The sequence below is a fragment of the Bombyx mori genome, chromosome 9 (genome assembly GCF_030269925.1).
Source record: "Bombyx mori chromosome 9, ASM3026992v2".
Lineage (NCBI taxonomy): Eukaryota > Metazoa > Arthropoda > Insecta > Lepidoptera > Bombycidae > Bombyx > Bombyx mori.
Window position 1 is genome coordinate 8,158,247 of NC_085115.1, and position 17,481 is coordinate 8,175,727.

The 17,481-nt window shown below is 34.6% G+C and overlaps 1 protein-coding gene across 3 annotated transcripts in view; it reads right to left on the minus strand.

The window, feature by feature from the left end:
• Positions 1-2,727: 2,727 nt before the first annotated feature.
• LOC101737337 (glutamate-gated chloride channel) overlaps positions 2,728-17,481 on the minus strand; it is a 59,830-nt gene continuing 45,076 nt past the window's right edge. For 2 of the 3 annotated variants that reach the window (XR_009973826.1, XR_009973825.1), the window contains 8 exons: positions 17,324-17,474; positions 16,659-16,799; positions 15,359-15,511; positions 13,327-13,541; positions 11,289-11,339; positions 10,385-10,564; positions 10,084-10,185; positions 9,699-9,736 (listed from right to left, as the gene is read on the minus strand). Coding sequence is in view for 1 of the 3 variants with exons in the window: in XM_062670092.1 (XP_062526076.1) it covers positions 9,590-9,736; positions 10,084-10,185; positions 11,289-11,339; positions 13,327-13,541; positions 15,359-15,511; positions 16,108-16,182; positions 16,659-16,799; positions 17,324-17,474 (1,035 nt within the window). In the remaining 2 variants the exon portion in view is untranslated. Of the gene's footprint in view, positions 9,737-10,083; positions 10,186-10,384; positions 10,565-11,288; positions 11,340-13,326; positions 13,542-15,358; positions 15,512-16,107; positions 16,183-16,658; positions 16,800-17,323; positions 17,475-17,481 lie in introns of all 3 variants that reach the window. The other variant, XM_062670092.1, reaches the window with a different exon arrangement.

The window sequence follows — 17,481 nt, forward strand, 5'->3', positions numbered from 1 at the left end:
ATGTAGGCGCAGATTGAGGGCTGGGGATGCACTGGGCTTGCAATGTATCAGCCTACAGCTCTCCCTTTGGTCGTCATCGTGAGTCGGCCTGAGGGGCTTACGAGAGCGGGCATAGTTACTACCGTATCCGATTTGAGAGTCCAAGATAATCGGTAGTAAAAATGTTGGGAGGGTGCGAGAAACTAAGCTATTTGGCATCTCGGACTACGGCGATGCTAGATTTTACATCGCATTGTAGGGTACGCATCCGAACTCGATGTTCCTCGGTTGGATATCTATCGTATGCCCCGATTCAGCGGTCTTTGGCTCGAAGGAGTTCCCTCACATCGACGGGTAATTTAAGCGGCGAAGGAAGTCTTCCGCTACAATTTGCTTCGATGACCTATCTAATGTCAAAAAGATGTCATATTACGATGTCTATCATTATGACTTGAGCCGTGTACTGTGGGAAAGGGGTAAGTCAGGACTGAACGGGAGCGATGGTGGATCGGATTAAGCCAGGCTGGCGTGTGCCAACAGTTCGCGTGACGGGTTTAGAATCGGAAGCGCAACCGAGCTGCATAACTTAAGATTTAAGTTAACATAACTCCTTACTTCGATCGAGCGCAAGCGCAGAGCTACGTTTTTAAGTAGTGCAATGTCGAGTATGTCCAATACCGTCTTTACCATAAGGGCACACGGGGCCCGTGCCCAGGGCCCCCATTCTCAGGGGGCCCCGAAAGAGCGACAATTTCTCTCACACGTTTATTCTCAAAACATTTTTGTCGGGCACATTACACTTTTTTCACAAATCAGTAATCAGAAGGTTACACAGTAATCAGAAGGTTACATTACAAGACATATACTATGCCTATAATAGAAGATTTTACTCAACAGAAATCCCGAAAGAAACCGTTATCGAAATCGTAACCAAAAAACCAGCAGCATTATAATATCATTAATGACATATTATATCATACTGTATTTGATTACCTATAATAAATGGTCATCTTCTTTCTGGTCGTTCCCTCAATGCTGAGGATCGTGACTGTATGTCAATGTTCTCCACTCGGTCCGGTTCTGCGCCATATGTACCGCTCCCCATATATGGCCTCCAGTCACCTCCTTGAGTTGGTCAACCCATCTAGCTGGCGCTCTTCCTCTAGCGCGCTTCCCCTCCATCTGTCCGAGAATTGTGAGTTTCTCCAGGCTGTGCAATGAGGATCGCATTATGTGCCCAAAGAAACTCCGGATCCTTTCCTGGCACATAGTCAGCAGGCGCTTGGTGACCTTCAACTCTTCGAGGATGGAGACATTGGTTCTCATAGCTGTCCAAGGAATGCGTAGGAATAAATGGTCATACTCAGTAAAAAATGTTATTATAATTCGCTTTTTTTACTTTCCAAAAGGGCCTCAAATTCTTATGTGCCCAAGGGCCCCATCCTAGTTTAAGACGTCCCTGAGTATGTCGAGCAAATGCATAAGATGGTTTAGGAATGTACCTTTGATTCTATGGAGAGATTTTTACTATCTCTTTGTTTTGTTTTTATTTTTTATTTTTATTTTATTGCTTAGATGGGTGGACGAGCTCACAGCCCACCTGGTGTGAAGTGGTTACTGGAGCCCATAGACATCCACAACGTAAAGGCGCAACCCACCTTGAGATATAAGTACTAAGGTCTCACGTATAGTACATAGTTGTATAGTGTGTTTCCTTATATCCACGTGCAGTGCTCTAGGTAATTGCTTGAGATCTTTTGTTATCATACCACCTGCTACTGGAGTAGTTTTCATCCCGGTTACCCGAAGCAGTTGCGTTCACCTACGATGCGTTTCAAACGACCTTCAGTCTGGCACGGACAAGGCCCTGGAATAATCTACTTAAGTAGTGTTTCTCAAGTGCTAATGTTTTCTTATTGGGATGTATATGCTCACCTACATTCAGTTGCTGCGGGCACGAATAAGACCATAATTTCATTGCTCAAATACTTCTCATAATAATAATATCTTCAAACTAATTTTAGTTGAAAGTTTTAGATTCTGTAGTCTACATTTTCAAATTCGGAGAAACGCAAAAAATAATTTATACCTATTGCTCATTTTGTAAATATCGTATCGGCCACTAAGCGTTCCTAAATCTCATTAAAAAATAATGTTTTATTATTATTACTGTTATTTAATTATTATTTGTGAAAGAACGATGATGTTTTTTATAACTAAGTCTATACCTACTTGCAAAATTCCTTTTGACGGAATTAAAATTCGTTTCGTAAGTAGGTTTTGAAACTTAATAGTCCAAGGACGGTGGATTGGAAAGTAAAACAAATGTTTTTTATTATACAAACTTACAACAAACAAAAAGAATTCGTCCGACGGGACACACATCAAATTTGTTATTTTTATTTAATTCCGAGCATTTTCATATTTATCTACCTTTTAAACCGTCTCTGGACTTCCACAAATAATTCAAGACCAAAATTAGCCAAATCGGTCCTGCCGTTCTCGAGTTTTAGCGAGACTAACGAACAGCAATTCATTTTTATATATATAGATTAGACTTCGAGCTCGTATTTCAAAGAGGAGGTGTGAACAGGTGCCATTTATGTGATGTCTATTGGTTTAACTTATCGCTAAACAAGATGTGGCCTCATTTTCCTATAAAAGAAAATAAAAACGGATGCATTTAACGCAGTCCTTAGCCTCTAAAAGAATAAATAAATAAAAACAATTAGAAACAAATTAAAGCCATTGTTGTTTGTATTTTATTTAATGAAAGTTTTAATTAATCAATTTTACAATAAAACTATTTACAAAGGGCGCACGCGCGGACATAGTACAATAGATCATAAAATGATTTCAGCCAACGATCTTTATTTTTCTTTTCGTGCAAAGGTAACGAGCTTCGGAATATTATTATTTAAAAAAATACATTATGATGTCAAAAAGTGTTATATTCTAATACATTACATTTAAAATAATTGAATTATAACAATAAGGCAAGTAGTGAAAAAAATCTGATCCATCATAAGACATTACAGTTGTCTAATAACAAATAAATACATACAAAATACAAAAACCCTTGTATTGCACATACTAACGAGTCCAAAAGGTTGTCTTTCTAATTTTAAATAAATAAAAATACATAGATAATAATATTGCCTGTGAAGTGAATCATTAATAATAAAGGATTTGTTTTTTATTTTTGAAGTATATGTTTATCTATAGTGATAAATATTAATAGGAAAGAACTTAAAAATATTTATATTTGAAACTACTTTTATGGATTATACTGACCCTTAATTGTCAGTGACTTCAAAAATTGTAAAGTAGCGCAAACGTTGGAATTGCAAATAATATATTACATATTATGTCAATAACGTCTGTTTATGTATATAGAGTAAAACATAAACACAAATTACGTCCCATGTCTTTGAAACTAAAATTTATAACACTTGAATCCAATTGCGGAATATTACTTACTGTATAATATTTTAAATTTACGCAAAATACATAATCAATATCCATTAATATCCAATCCATAACATAATACAAAGTCACAACTTCAGTTTAAATATGACATCAAAACCTCTATTGCAACGGAATCAGGGTTACTATATTTTTCAAACTTATGAGTCAAATAGCAATGACAGTGGTAATAGGTAATGACAACTCACAATAGGCCAAAATACTTCATTGATAATAGAGCGATAAAACAGTCATGCATTGTTAAGCGAAAGCAAGGGCGGATCCAGGTGGGGGGGTCATGGGGTTATGACCCACCCCCCCCTGAGCTGGTCCCTAGGTGGACCACATATTGAACATAATGATTTTAGGACACAATATATTGTTGCTCCTTATATTGCTCCTTAATTAATTTAATATAATATAATAACTTTGTATGATGGCAAATGTTTAGGAACGAACGCATCGAAAATTTGAATTTTACCGCGCCACACTCGCGCGCGCTTGTCGACTACATAACGTCTAGGTCTTTCTCTACGTTGCGCAGACTTAAATCGTGGCTAAGATCTTCAATGGTTGAAAATCATCTAACCGGACTGGCACTTCTCCACGTTCATAAAAACGTACCCATTAACATAAATGACGTAATAACACGTTTCGGGAGAAGACGAAGACGTAAAAGAAAAATTGATTTTGTTATTTATTATATATAATATATGTATTTTGTCTGTTTCTATTTTGTTTGTTGGAAACCCTTGTCGTACCACTTTTGCGGAGTTTTGCGTCATACCCCTCGATATACCTCTTGCTGTTATGACAAACCATTCATCACGGTTATGGAATATAAATGAGTCGACTATTATCAAAGCCGGCAATCTGACTTTTGGACAATGATTGGTAAATCAGAAAAACGAATTATTGACTTTGTATTCCATTGGCAGTCACAAAACTCTTCGGAACGATATCTTAGATAAATAACAGGTTAACTATTAACCTTTATTTAATGCAGGTTTTGAACCGTATTCTTTGAAGGAGACGATTATATTCAAATCAATCTGTATTGACATATTAATAAAAAAAATTTGTCCAAATGCACAGATTGCCACCTTTGATAATAGACGACTCAAATAAGCTGCCTCATTCCGGGCGTGATAGTGCTTCTCTGGATGTCTTCAAGAGAAGATGACAATATGTACGTGTATATGTACAAGTTATTATGTGTTAAGTTTTTCAAGTGTACAATAAAGAATAAATATTTTTAAGTACAGTACTTGCGTACATTAATAAAATATCTACTTTTTACTTGTATCTATTGTTATCAAAATTAAATTATTAGTTCTTGACTTGACCATGACTATGAGACCCCCTCCTGGCACCAAAGCTGGATCCGCCCTTAAGCGAAAGTATGTCCGAGAAAGTTAAAAATCAGAAGTGCCTTCTACATATTTTACTTTTGTAAAAGTTGTGTACCTTCACAGTAATATACCGTCCGATCTGATCTTATTGATAAATTTTCTGTAACTAAATTTTATTCGTTTTAGGAACATAAAACAACTTATATAGTTTTAAGAACGTCTGATTTTTTGACATTTCAAAGTTACGAAATACGGATGTGTAATGAAACCTATAATACGGTTTCGTTAATTGTATGTTTAATGTGCATGAGAGGTATGTATCTGGCTTCCGAAGATTGTTAGTATACCAATAAATAATTAGTATACCTAGCGTCTATTTAACGGTTTGTCATAAGTTTTGCTAAATCCCACAGAGCTTACGGCACAGATGTTCTGTAACCCCTTGAACGCAGAGCAATTTCAAACCAAAACCGGAAACCGCTTCCGAAAGCCTAACTCGACCATATTTTAATGCATAGCTATCAATAAGAAAAGTAGTGTTTTACAAAGCCTATAGTCGGTTTTTAAACTGCACGAAATGTAACAAAAATATTTTATTTAAATTTTTTATTGCTTAGAGCTTTTAGTGGTGGGTTCCCACGTCCTTCCACATCAGTATTTCGAAGGGATTTAGTCCTTCCTTCAGCCCACCTGGTGTTAAGTGATTACTGGAACCCATAGACATCTACCACATAAATACGCCACCCACCTTTAGATATTAGTTCTAAGGTTTCAATATAGTTACAACGGCTGCCCCACCCTTCAAACCGAAACGCATTATTGCCTAGCGACAGAAATAGGCAGGGTGGTGGTACCTACCCGTGCGGGCTCACAAGAGATCCTACCACCATATGATAGAATCATAAGATTGAAGTGTCATGCATTGGTCTAACGGCATACATCAAACATAATTACTATTTCGCGGTCCAAATAGTAATAATGGTCGTCCCTACATATATAGTAATCAGGTGATTCGTAAATAATGACAAAAAAAAATCAATAGAATTAGGTAATTGCAGCGCGATTTTACTTCTCGATAAGAGTTTCATAAATTATTTACATTTGATATTAAAGCTAGGAGGGAATCATATTTCCAAAGTTCAGTAACACTGGATTATAGATAATATTATAATAAATTTCATTTAGTTAACAGGAAATATATCCAAATTTATCTTATTATAAAGCGAATGATATGTTATTAATTTATTCTATATATATTTAAATTTTATAAAACATAGACAATTTGTTAGTTCTATAAATTTATCACTTAATCTTTTGAAATACTATATGACCGAATCAATTTATTTAAGATTTTATTTAAGATATTATAACACTCTTTTGTGTATGTTTTAATCACACCGTGATAAACTAATATTTAAAAATATATAATTTTAATTGAACAGTTTAATTGGCAACAATTCTTTAAAATACATACAAATATAGTAATTGAATATAACACTATTTGAATATTTTATATTATGTATAATGTATGTGTCTCGCACTCCTTTTCGTGCACTGTATAATCCAATTTTTTAAATTGTAAATTTTAAGCAGTTTTACCCGTGTATAGAAGTAAATTTTAAGTCATTATTCAAATATTTATAATTCAACAAATTATTTTATATATAATAAATATTCATCAAAATAATTCAACAAAATATTGTGTAGCTGGGTATAGAAGTTTCTCTTAACAACCTTAATATCTACAAAGCAGTCATCAAATGTGTACATCTTGCTAAATACTTATACTTTGCAAACAATTTGTCAAATAATTCATTTATTGTATGTTTTAATATACAGATTGAAGTAAAGTTATTTTTCATAAAATCAATGAAATAATTGTGTTATTTTGAAAATTAAAATAAAAGATACTTAATATTTCTATATCTTTAAAGTAAAATACATCGTATTTTAAAGCACAGCCGAAACATGTCTTAATTTTAGTTTTACGTACAATACATATTATAATTTTGATATAAAATCTAATAATAAAACAGTTGACTCCTTGGTCCGCGATTTAATAAGCAAAAGGCATTTTATTCGATGACAAAATAGGTATATTTTATTTTGGTGAAATGAACAAATGGAATTTGATTTGTTCCATGATAGAATTTGTGTAATCACAGATTTCTACTTAAGCAATGAATCTTTTTTACTTTGTGGAAACAAAATGTAAAGTTATAATTTTCTAGCCATAATTTTTGGGAGAGGTGAGACGTACGTTGACGGATCATTTCCTTTGCCAATCAACAACAAAAACTAGACTCCGAAACGGTTGTCGTTACAACTGATTCAGTGTAACAATAAGAAATAAATCCTAATATAATAATAGGAGATTACTTTTTTGAATCGGACCAAACGAAACTCTTTCTTCTGTGGTTCGTCTGACGCAACGTCGTTCGGAATTTGAACTTTGTGACACTTACTAGTTGCAACGACCATCTATGGCCGCCATTGTGACATTTTGCCTGTATTTTTCGAAGCATAAAAATATAAAAAACGGATTTGACACTTATCATATAATTTTGATGCGATTAGCGCTTACATAATGATTCTTTTAAGCGGTCCCGAACCATAGTTGCAGCGCCCACCCCTAATTCCTAAGACTAAATATTGCAGGAAAGTATTAATTTGCTCCAATATCAAAGTGATGGCTGATCATACGGTGCTTCTAATATGTACTTATTAATTGAATAATAATAGCTAGCGTGTGAATTCTAAGTATGCTCATAAATACGCATCGTTATCGAACGACAGTAATTTAAGTACCTACGCACTAATTTGTCTTAATATCAACAAATTCTAATTATGCAACACATTAGTTGACGGTATAGTCTCACAGCACAATATTTTCATATTCGTTATGCGCAATGATATTCTATAAAACTAGAATATTGAGGGTAATATTTATTTAAGGACGTCAAAAGGAGTGCCTTAAAAGGTAATTTATTAAGCAGATGTACATAATATCTAATATATTTGAATGTAAATTCGGAGCTTGTAATATCAGTTATGTTTGGATTCGATGATATAGATTGCCGTGCTTGATGGTGAGCCCATACGCATCGCAGCGTGGATGCCCATAACCGGCAGAGCCCTAAACACAACGATATATCGTACCGATTTATCTGCAGAGTCTTTTTCTTCGTTTTATTCATACTGTGTGTGAAATATCAGATTATTTCGTGTACACAGTCGATCGGAGGCAGATGCATCGTTTGGCGTGAATTGCGGTTCATTCAATGTATATAAATGAGAGTTTAAATTCCGTTTTAAAAGCCAGTCTTTACAGCACAAACCTAATCAACTAAAAACACAGACGGTTCTTCTTCGTATTTCGTTATTCCCTCGACAAGCTTTACGCGTGAGCTTTTCAGGAATGTTGACGATCGAGGCAAATATCGGTGGCGTGTGGAAAACGTATGTATACTGTACGGCTTTCTAGGTTTTAAATATAACTGTCAAAATTCAAATCGTTACGATATATCGTTGCCGTGTGTAGCGCCCATTGCCTTTAAACCGGAAGGCATGACCGATTCGCGGAAAAAATTGGCCGGATACGACCACGCTGGGTCCGATATGGTCCTATCACCAGTAATTAGGCAAATTAATTTCGTGAATTGAATTTTTTTAACTAGCCTTATAAGATATCATTGGTGATGCATGTATTCATTTTCACTTTTCACTTAAAAGGTAAAACCTTACGTATCGCCAGGTTCAATATTTACAGCGAGCGTTAACACGTATTCTCTATCCTTATTCAGGTAAGGCTAAAATAAATTACAAAATGTAAAAGGCATGTTCATGGTGCATTACAACATAAGGTAATTTTTGAAACAGTCATTTAAGTTTTGCTTTCGAATTAACAAAAATAGATCCATAAAGTTATTTCAAAGGACATTTACAACGATTTGAGCTTTAGCTAGAATTCTACGTCTATGTAGTGATTTTTTTTTAAATAATAGTATATAATATATGTAATATTTTTATAAATAATATTTATTATCATTTAAATAATACTATGTGTATATAGGATTACTAAAATAATAAGAACCAACAGATTTGGATCCTACATGACAAAACACATTCGTGTTTTGAACAAATAAAATTCGAATGCAATTCGTGACAAATATAAAATTCGACTAAGTGATGTCAGTGATTATAAACTTCTAATCAATATAAAATTCTTGTTTTTTTAAATTCTAAACACTATATTAATTTCATAACTTTTTGCAATCAATGTGATTGGACTTAATATCTCAAGGCTTGAAATAGATTTCATCATCGAAAAAAAGAAACTTGTTCTCATTTGGAATCCAATAATGATTTTCAGGTCTAACATCATATTGTAGATACAATCACGTTCCACCAATTTTTCCGGACATTGTTCCCTTCCTATTTATTCTATCTTAAGTATTTGTAAGTCACATGTAATTTTCGTAAAGTTCCTTTCCATATTGTTGAAAACTATTTCAAAACCCGTAGAACTTTCACAATGATTAATTAGTAGAGTATTAATCCTTAAATACTTAAAAGCTGCGCTTTTAGCCTTGGGATAATGTCTGCTCCAACTACATTGGCAGTTTTAATTACATTTCACTATTCAACGACTGCTGGCATCTTTCACAGTACCTCCGAATGTCACACCATAAAAGAAATATAATAGTAATAAATTCAAATCGTAACAAATATAAAACAGGATAAATATGTCGATTCGTATAAAGCAACCGGCAGCTGTAATGGTGGAGGCAGCATTAAGAAAACGCTTTGTAGTGAATGAAGAAGAAGATGAGAAAGACAGCGTACGCAGTTGGAAACGTAATCCTGGCGATTACGTCAATAGTCTTCGCCACTCGGATCGGATGCGGGGGTTCTTTTTTGCGAACCTGGACGAAACATGGCTGAAAGAAATTATTTTTGCAAATGAATGGTGATGATACCGCAAGCAATTTTACGGTGATTTTGAGGCAATAAACTGTCTAAAATGTTATTGCAATGTTAAATACATACGATAAGAGAGTCATCGTTAACACGACTAACTAAATTATTAACGAGTGTCGACGAGTTTGTAAATAATGATGAATTTATATAGATAATTGCTTTATATATTTAATTTTACAAAACACATGGTAGTCAAGCGTTGCGTGTAATGTTTTACTATGCAAGCAAGTTTGTGATGACCGAGTTCCGTTGTTGTGTTTAATATTGTTAATTATAAGTTATACTATTGATCGTAGATGAGAATTACCTCGGATACACCGCCATTATTGGCGGTGTGCGTACAGGAGCCGGGGGGGCCGGTACACGCAGTACACGACACCAAATCTGCTGCTCCTGTTGATTCTCGCTTCTTATCACCCTAAAACGTTTGAGCATTTCAGTTCTTACAATTTACTATAACAGCCCTCGAAATATATTGGAGCGAATGTGAATCTTAAAATAGGATTAAAAGTCAGAGAGTTTTCGCAGCAGAATTAGTTGAAAACTAGTAACTAAAGCTTAAGGTAAATAAATATTAAATGAACAACAGTAGATGACGGTATACTTACAGGCTGTAACGGTCCGAAGCAGCGTTAAAGAAAATAATGCGTTAGTTCTCATGATATCATAAACGGATGGAAATGTAGGGCAAAGTGTTTGCGTGATGTTGCTGTGACGTCACTTACTTCGCCGCTACACGCAGGTTGAGGGGTCTCAGATTTGACCCATTGAAGAAATGCCATCGCCTCCTATGTAAAATAAGTCTTTTAGCCGAAGCATGATGTTGAATCTGCTAATTAGTGAGAAATAAAAAGCAGTTAAGTTTCGTTAGAAGCTGTTGTGAAACGAATTTTTCAATGTCAACAATATTATTGCATTCTGTTCTGTGGCAATGATTCATAAATCGTGACATTAATAGTTTATGGAAACATGCAAATAATTCATTGTTCGCACCGTATTATCTCAGATCTTGTGTTCCAAAAACCATACTTACTAAATACCGAAGTGAAAATGATAAGGCAAGACTATCAAAATTAGAGTGAAATGAATCTATTCGAACTGTATCTAAAATCGTGATATCGTGCGTTAATATAGCAGGAGATACTTTGCATACCGCATACTCTGTATAAGATTAAAAGCTATTCTTAGTGTTATATTATAGTGATGTACTAACTCATTACATAGTAAACTAGTGTATAAAAATGCGTACTTTTTTTTCTCTTATTAATCATTTACGCAGTTTTACTGAAGTTATAGCTCTAGTGTTTTACGATTTATAAAAAGCTTTGATTTTAAATAGGGCTTAATTTTCTGTATTTAACAAAATTCAAGGTTACAGGTATTATGTAAAATAGAAATAAGAGATACAAGCGCCCTTTAGTTAGCCTTTTAAAAATCGGTAAGATGTGATACAACTTAAGAATCGAAATACAACTGCTTAATGTTCGGAGCAGTGCCAATGAATCTTCTTACCAAGGGGCTGGCCAGTATAATGCCAATTCTGCTCAGGACTGCGGGCAGTCGCTGTGAACACATCACACACACAGTTTGTTCACTCGTGACAGATGGTCTAAACGATGTGCAATCGTGAGAATAGACTAGGTTGTTATGGCCATATTAACAAGTAACAGTGATTCCAGCGATTAAACTTTGCAATGTTTTCTATGAATGGTAAATGACTTTTGAAAGTAATATACAACCAAACAAAACCATAAGACTGTGTAGAAGAAATAGAGACACGGCCACACAAAATAGTCTTTAAAATGATGTGTGTTATGTTAGTATAAATAGTGATATTATAGATTCTGGCTTACCGGTGACGTAAGTTAAGAAGTCAGTAGCTAAATTCATGCACTGAATAAATTCATAAAAATGGACATGCTGAGTAAAATATAATATATAAGACACATGAGATGCACTAAATAGATACTCTATGTTGCGTTGTTATTGTTACAAGAAAACATTGCAAAGAGTAAAAGGTAGAAAATAAAAGACTTATTCACGGAGGATATATTTGGAAAAATACATTATAGAATATTATTCAAAGTAATTGTAGCGAATATTATGATTGAATTGAACCTTTTCTCAGTTCTGCTAACAAAACAGTAAAATCTTAAAGTTCATTGGCTTAATTTTATTTTAAACTATAATGTGCATGTTTGTTCTCATTCTGCTCATAGTAATATTTGTATTCCTTCGTGAATAAAAATAATGTTAGGTTTTCTTGCCGAAACTTGCATTTAGGTGCGATGAAAGTAAAAGGGGTAAATGGCCACAACTAAATTACGTATTATTAGATATTTTTACAATACTTATACCTATACCACCGATAGCATAATGTGAATGAGTGTATTTACACAAATTATTTTATTAGACTTTTTATTATTATAATGATCCCGCAGTGTACTTAGTGATTATAGGATATCACCCAGAATGGAGAATTGAGCCAATTTTCAATTGAATGATCCGTTATAGTGTCGGCGTTTGACTTCAAAGAACGCGTAAATGTCGCGGCAGGAATAGGTAGGATCGTGTTAGGAACGCAAATTTGTTCCTTCAATGGGAAAGTCGTCTGTGAGCATGTGAACAAAATATCGTTCCCTAGAAGTTTTTCGTTATGGCATAGTTCATATCTAATATCTATAGATAAAAAATTAATTTGAATTAATACAGGTAAATTATTAAATTTAAGATTATTATTGAAATATTATTTAAATAATACTATAAATATCATCAGTAATAGGAAGAAAAATTTTCAGTTTCTTCTATGAAATACGAAAAGTTCTAGAACTAAAAGTATTAAATATATCAAGAAAGCAGAGACTAGTTGTTTATAATTGGCTGAAAATTAAAAAGCCATCCACTTTATTTTTGATTAATATTTTTCAACCGTGTTGATAGTTTCAATTTTGTGTTAAGTTGTCGTTGTGTAACCATTGCATTACGAGTATTATTGTGTGTAAGGAAACTATACCCGAAAACGAAGACAGTAGATAGACAAAAAAATCATTAAAAAATCGTCCTCAATAAATTATATTTTAAAAATGTTTTTTTAGTGCACATAATGTAGCTTAAATAACATATTAACTGTTAAACTGAGTTTTATCTAATTTAGTTTTTTTAGTTAGTTTATCTATTAGTTCAGGGTGGTCCAAACCACGGCTTGTCTGATATTGTGTGATCCGCATTAATGTTTAATAAATATACAAAAAAGTAAGAAAAATAAGTAAGAAAATATCCGTAGAATTTTATAATTAATAATCACTCGCTATTTTCGGTTTAGATTGCTTTTTCACGAAATATATAAGAACAAGTATTTCTTATTTAAGAAACTTCTTATGTATTAAGGTAATATACATATTTTTTGGGTTCGGGAACTGGATACCTTGTGTGTTAATTTGTTAATTAGTTGCTATTAGGACATGTTTTGTGAAATAATAACACAGTGTTGACAGTATAGGTGATAATAGGAAATAAACAATAACAAATATTTCAAGATATTATTAATTACCTGTGTCACAGGATTCTCCCCTGGTCTGTATACCACATTGTGTAGTGGTCTCTTCCTCCCGACGTAGTTCACGCACACGAACTCAAGTAGCGAAGCGTAAATGAAACACATGCATACACCGTCCCAAACATTCATGGCTGTTAGGTTCGATACTACTGGCAAAGTTGATCGGAACCCGTTAGATGTTGTAAAAAAGTTCAACATTGTTGTTACACCTGTACATACAGAGATTCATGTTAGACTAACGAAGTTAAAATATATATTGAAACTATTACATGTAACCTATGTTATTATTATTACTCTATCTAATTGTGAAATCGAACTTTGTTTGTAAACGCTGGTTTCCCCAATAATATTAAATTGGACTTGGGTGACATTTGTAAAATAAATTTAGTTGTGATCGTTCATGCTAGAAGCGCATTCGATGGCGTGGGTGCACTCTTGTATTTATTACAATATTCATATAATCGAGCATGTGATTTTTTTAAATATACAAATTTACAATATTATAGCGGTTTGCATCAACGTATAATTCGCTCATCACTTGTTTAATTTCTTAAAACATTTTAACAATAAGGGCTCGTTTAACACTTTGTTGTAACCACCTCGCAGAAAGAAAATATTCGTTTGTATGAACTGAACATGGTTGGTAATATTAGACATGTTTGTCGTGTGACATGGCAACAGGGTAACAATAAATTTACAGTTACATTTTACGTGTAAAGCGTGTTTTGAAGAAATCAATAGTGATGACGTAGCGTCGTGTGGTGAATAGACATCCCGAATTTTTTAAAATTGGAAAAGTGAAAATTTTCCCCTACCTATTCGCTGGTAGCCTAAATGGCTATTCCAGCTACGCCCGGACGGGTAAGTGAGCTCACGGACTCAACCTGAGAGAATTTCCTAACACTAGCCCTAGCAAGAGCAGTGCTTCCCACCGGATCGGAATCGCGACCCACTGAGAAGATCCGACAAGAAACTCAGTGGGCTGTGTCTATGGGTTAGTTCGCTCGTCGAATGACGTAATCGATGAGTTCGACGAGGACGGTGATCGGTGCTTGAAAGGCCTAAAAGCACCGAGAGTGAATCCGGAGGATCCGACAAGACATATTTCTGGCGACGGCGGTTTTGCGTTGCCACGTCGCGATCGGAATGTAAACAGTTGAGCACACCGCTCACACAATATTAAATGGCTATGACGGAGCGGACGGCTACGGAGCTGATCGACGCCACTGTCCACCCTTAAATCTAATGAGTATCAATTGTTTCAATACAACGGTTAGGGTAGGACACCGACGGAGAGCATGATTGCTTTATGTCAGAAACAATCAGAATGGTAGTAGAATAGTGGGTTTGCAGCATGCCTCACCATCACTACAAAACCACATAATTACCCAGCACGGCCGTAATATCACGTACATACACATGCCCTGATTTATTGTGCATTTTGAAATGCACAAATGTGATGTTAAGGTTAGAAGAAAAGCTTACAAAGTGTCAATCTGCGTATTGTGAGTTATTATTAAAAGGCTGATTGAATAATTAAAAAGGCTTAGAACAAAAATTGATTGAGTATGTGATGTTAATTAATGCACCACCCCGTTATGGATGATTAAATAAAAATTGGCAAATAATAACCAACCTATCATTACTCTAGCAGGCACAGCATTCCATTCCAGCCAAAAAGTAATAAAGGATGAAGTCACCAAAATGATCCCCGGTATGAATACTGTGGTGAAGTAAAATGATCTATCTCTTGTGAAGATTAGATCCACTCTGAGGCAACTGTAATTACCTAAAATTAAAAAAGCGTTTCTCTAGAAATAAAATGTAGATCTACACTTTCAGGATATGGAAGGTCTTAGAATGAGATTTTGGAACATTGAAGTTGACTTTGCCAATCATAAAAAGCGACATTTGCAGAGGTAGCGTGTTGTAATACAGCCCCAGCCATGTCTACTAAAAAGTAAAGATAAATATTTGATGCAAGTATAAGATCGAGAACTGTCGATTGCCAGCCATTTTATTTTACCTATCATGGAACGGGCTGGCACCGCGTTCCATTCCAGCCAAAATGTGATGAACGAAGATGTCACCAGAATTATTCCAGGAATAAATACTGTAGTAAAGTAGAACGCTCGGTCTCTAGTAAAGATTAAGTCAACCTTTAGACAGCTGTAGTTACCTGCGAAGTTAATATTGTTAGGTCAAATCAATACACCGCAGAGGTGTAAAACAAAATAATAAAATAAATTAAAAAAGGTCCAATTCTGTTAAAAAAATATATTTAACCCAGGAAGAGGGTATAAGGGAGCTTGGATATTAATTTTAAATTCCAAGTAACTCTATTCAGAGGCCTTGAGAGTGAAATTATATAATTAAGATATACACAAATATATTATGATTTTAAACAAGCTACTGTACTATGTCTATGTATGAGTAATGCGTGTTGTGTTATAGTGTCTAGGAACATAAACTGTAGCATCATTCACTAGAACACAGGAGAGCTTACTAAACACGTGCCACATACAACTCGACATGCATGGAAATAAAAAATGAAATATTTTTTATCAGGGAAAAATATGAAAGTGTGAAAATGAGTCCCAGGAAATGCACCTTCGAAGTACGGCTGACTTTTGCTTAGAACATTTTTACGCTCATATGGACGCATGGACACACACATGGACGCATACACACATGGACGCATTTACTCACACATAAGCCGTTTTTTATTGGAAATACGACGACCGGAAGACAGTGCGTCCGGTGCGACAGAAATACCTTGCTCCTCAAAGCGTCTCTGGCAAAGATTACATGTCAGCTCTTCGTCTTCTTCGTAAAGTGAATTACCCTCAGCTGCTTGCAAAGACGTTAATAAATTCTTACATTTACATTTAATGTTTGAATACGTTAACAAACATCTACCTAGTTGGTTTTGTGTTCTTGAAGTAAAAAGGGCAGTTGAGGCTATGATCAATAAACTAATGAACATGCGTACATTTTAGCAATAGTATTCCACACATAACAACGTTAACGTTTACTAAAAGCTACTTACTACTACACCACTAGTTACGTGTAAAATAAAGTTAAAAAATAACCTTCACATATTAAATCAAGACCAAGCTGAAAAGAGTTAGTCAGAATTTCAATTTCTTAAATATCATTTGGTCTTCTCTTGTGCAAAGCATAAGGATGTGCTTGAAAATAATAGAACAACATATTATCTACAAGTTAATTAAACCAAATCGGATTTAAAAAAAATCATACGATAATATCCGTAATAAGCAATGTTTGTCGAAAGTTGTGATAGTAACTATAGTTGTATACATTACCTCTCCAACTAGCTTTTATTGGACAGGGTATAGTCTGGTTCTGAATGAGGTAGGCGTTCAGTGTCGTCAGTGATGGTGATTTTCTAAGTGTATCTTCATCATTCTTCCAGACGTATGTTATGGCAGATTGTTCATACGAGACTGAAACATTTATCTGTGCGTAAAATAGCAATAATTGAAGGCAACAATTGTTGCCTTCAATTATTGTTTTTTGGTGGTATATATAATTATCTACTGGTGGTAGGACCTCTTGTGAGTCCGCGCGGGTAGGTACCACCGCCCTGCATATTTCTGCCGTGAAGCAGTAATGCGTTTCGGTTTGAAGGGTGGGGCAGCCGTTGTAACTATACTTGAGACCTTAGAACTTATATCTCATGGTGGGTGGCGCATTTACGTTGTAGATGTCTATGGGCTCGAGTAACCACTTAACACCAGCTGGGCTGTGAGCTCGTCCACCCATCTAACAATAAAAAAAAAAGTCGAATAATGACATAATATGTTGTGTAATAAACATGATCTGAAGAGAATTCTAAAACTATTACTGTGGCGGGTAGCCATCATACAACGCAAGATAATTGACAGATGCCTGAATGGCTACCCGCCACAATTACCGTACAGTTATATAGAAATTCAGTATTATAAAATAAAGTTATGTTTATACTTACTACTTTCTAAGGCAAATGAACACAATGGGTCATCGAATGGAAATATATTAAGCCGACCCTGACAGGACAGTATGAGATGTCGCCTCATCAAATAATTAATTGTACCATTGCGATAAATACGTAACGCAAAATGCATCGGTATTATGGGATCCTGTAAC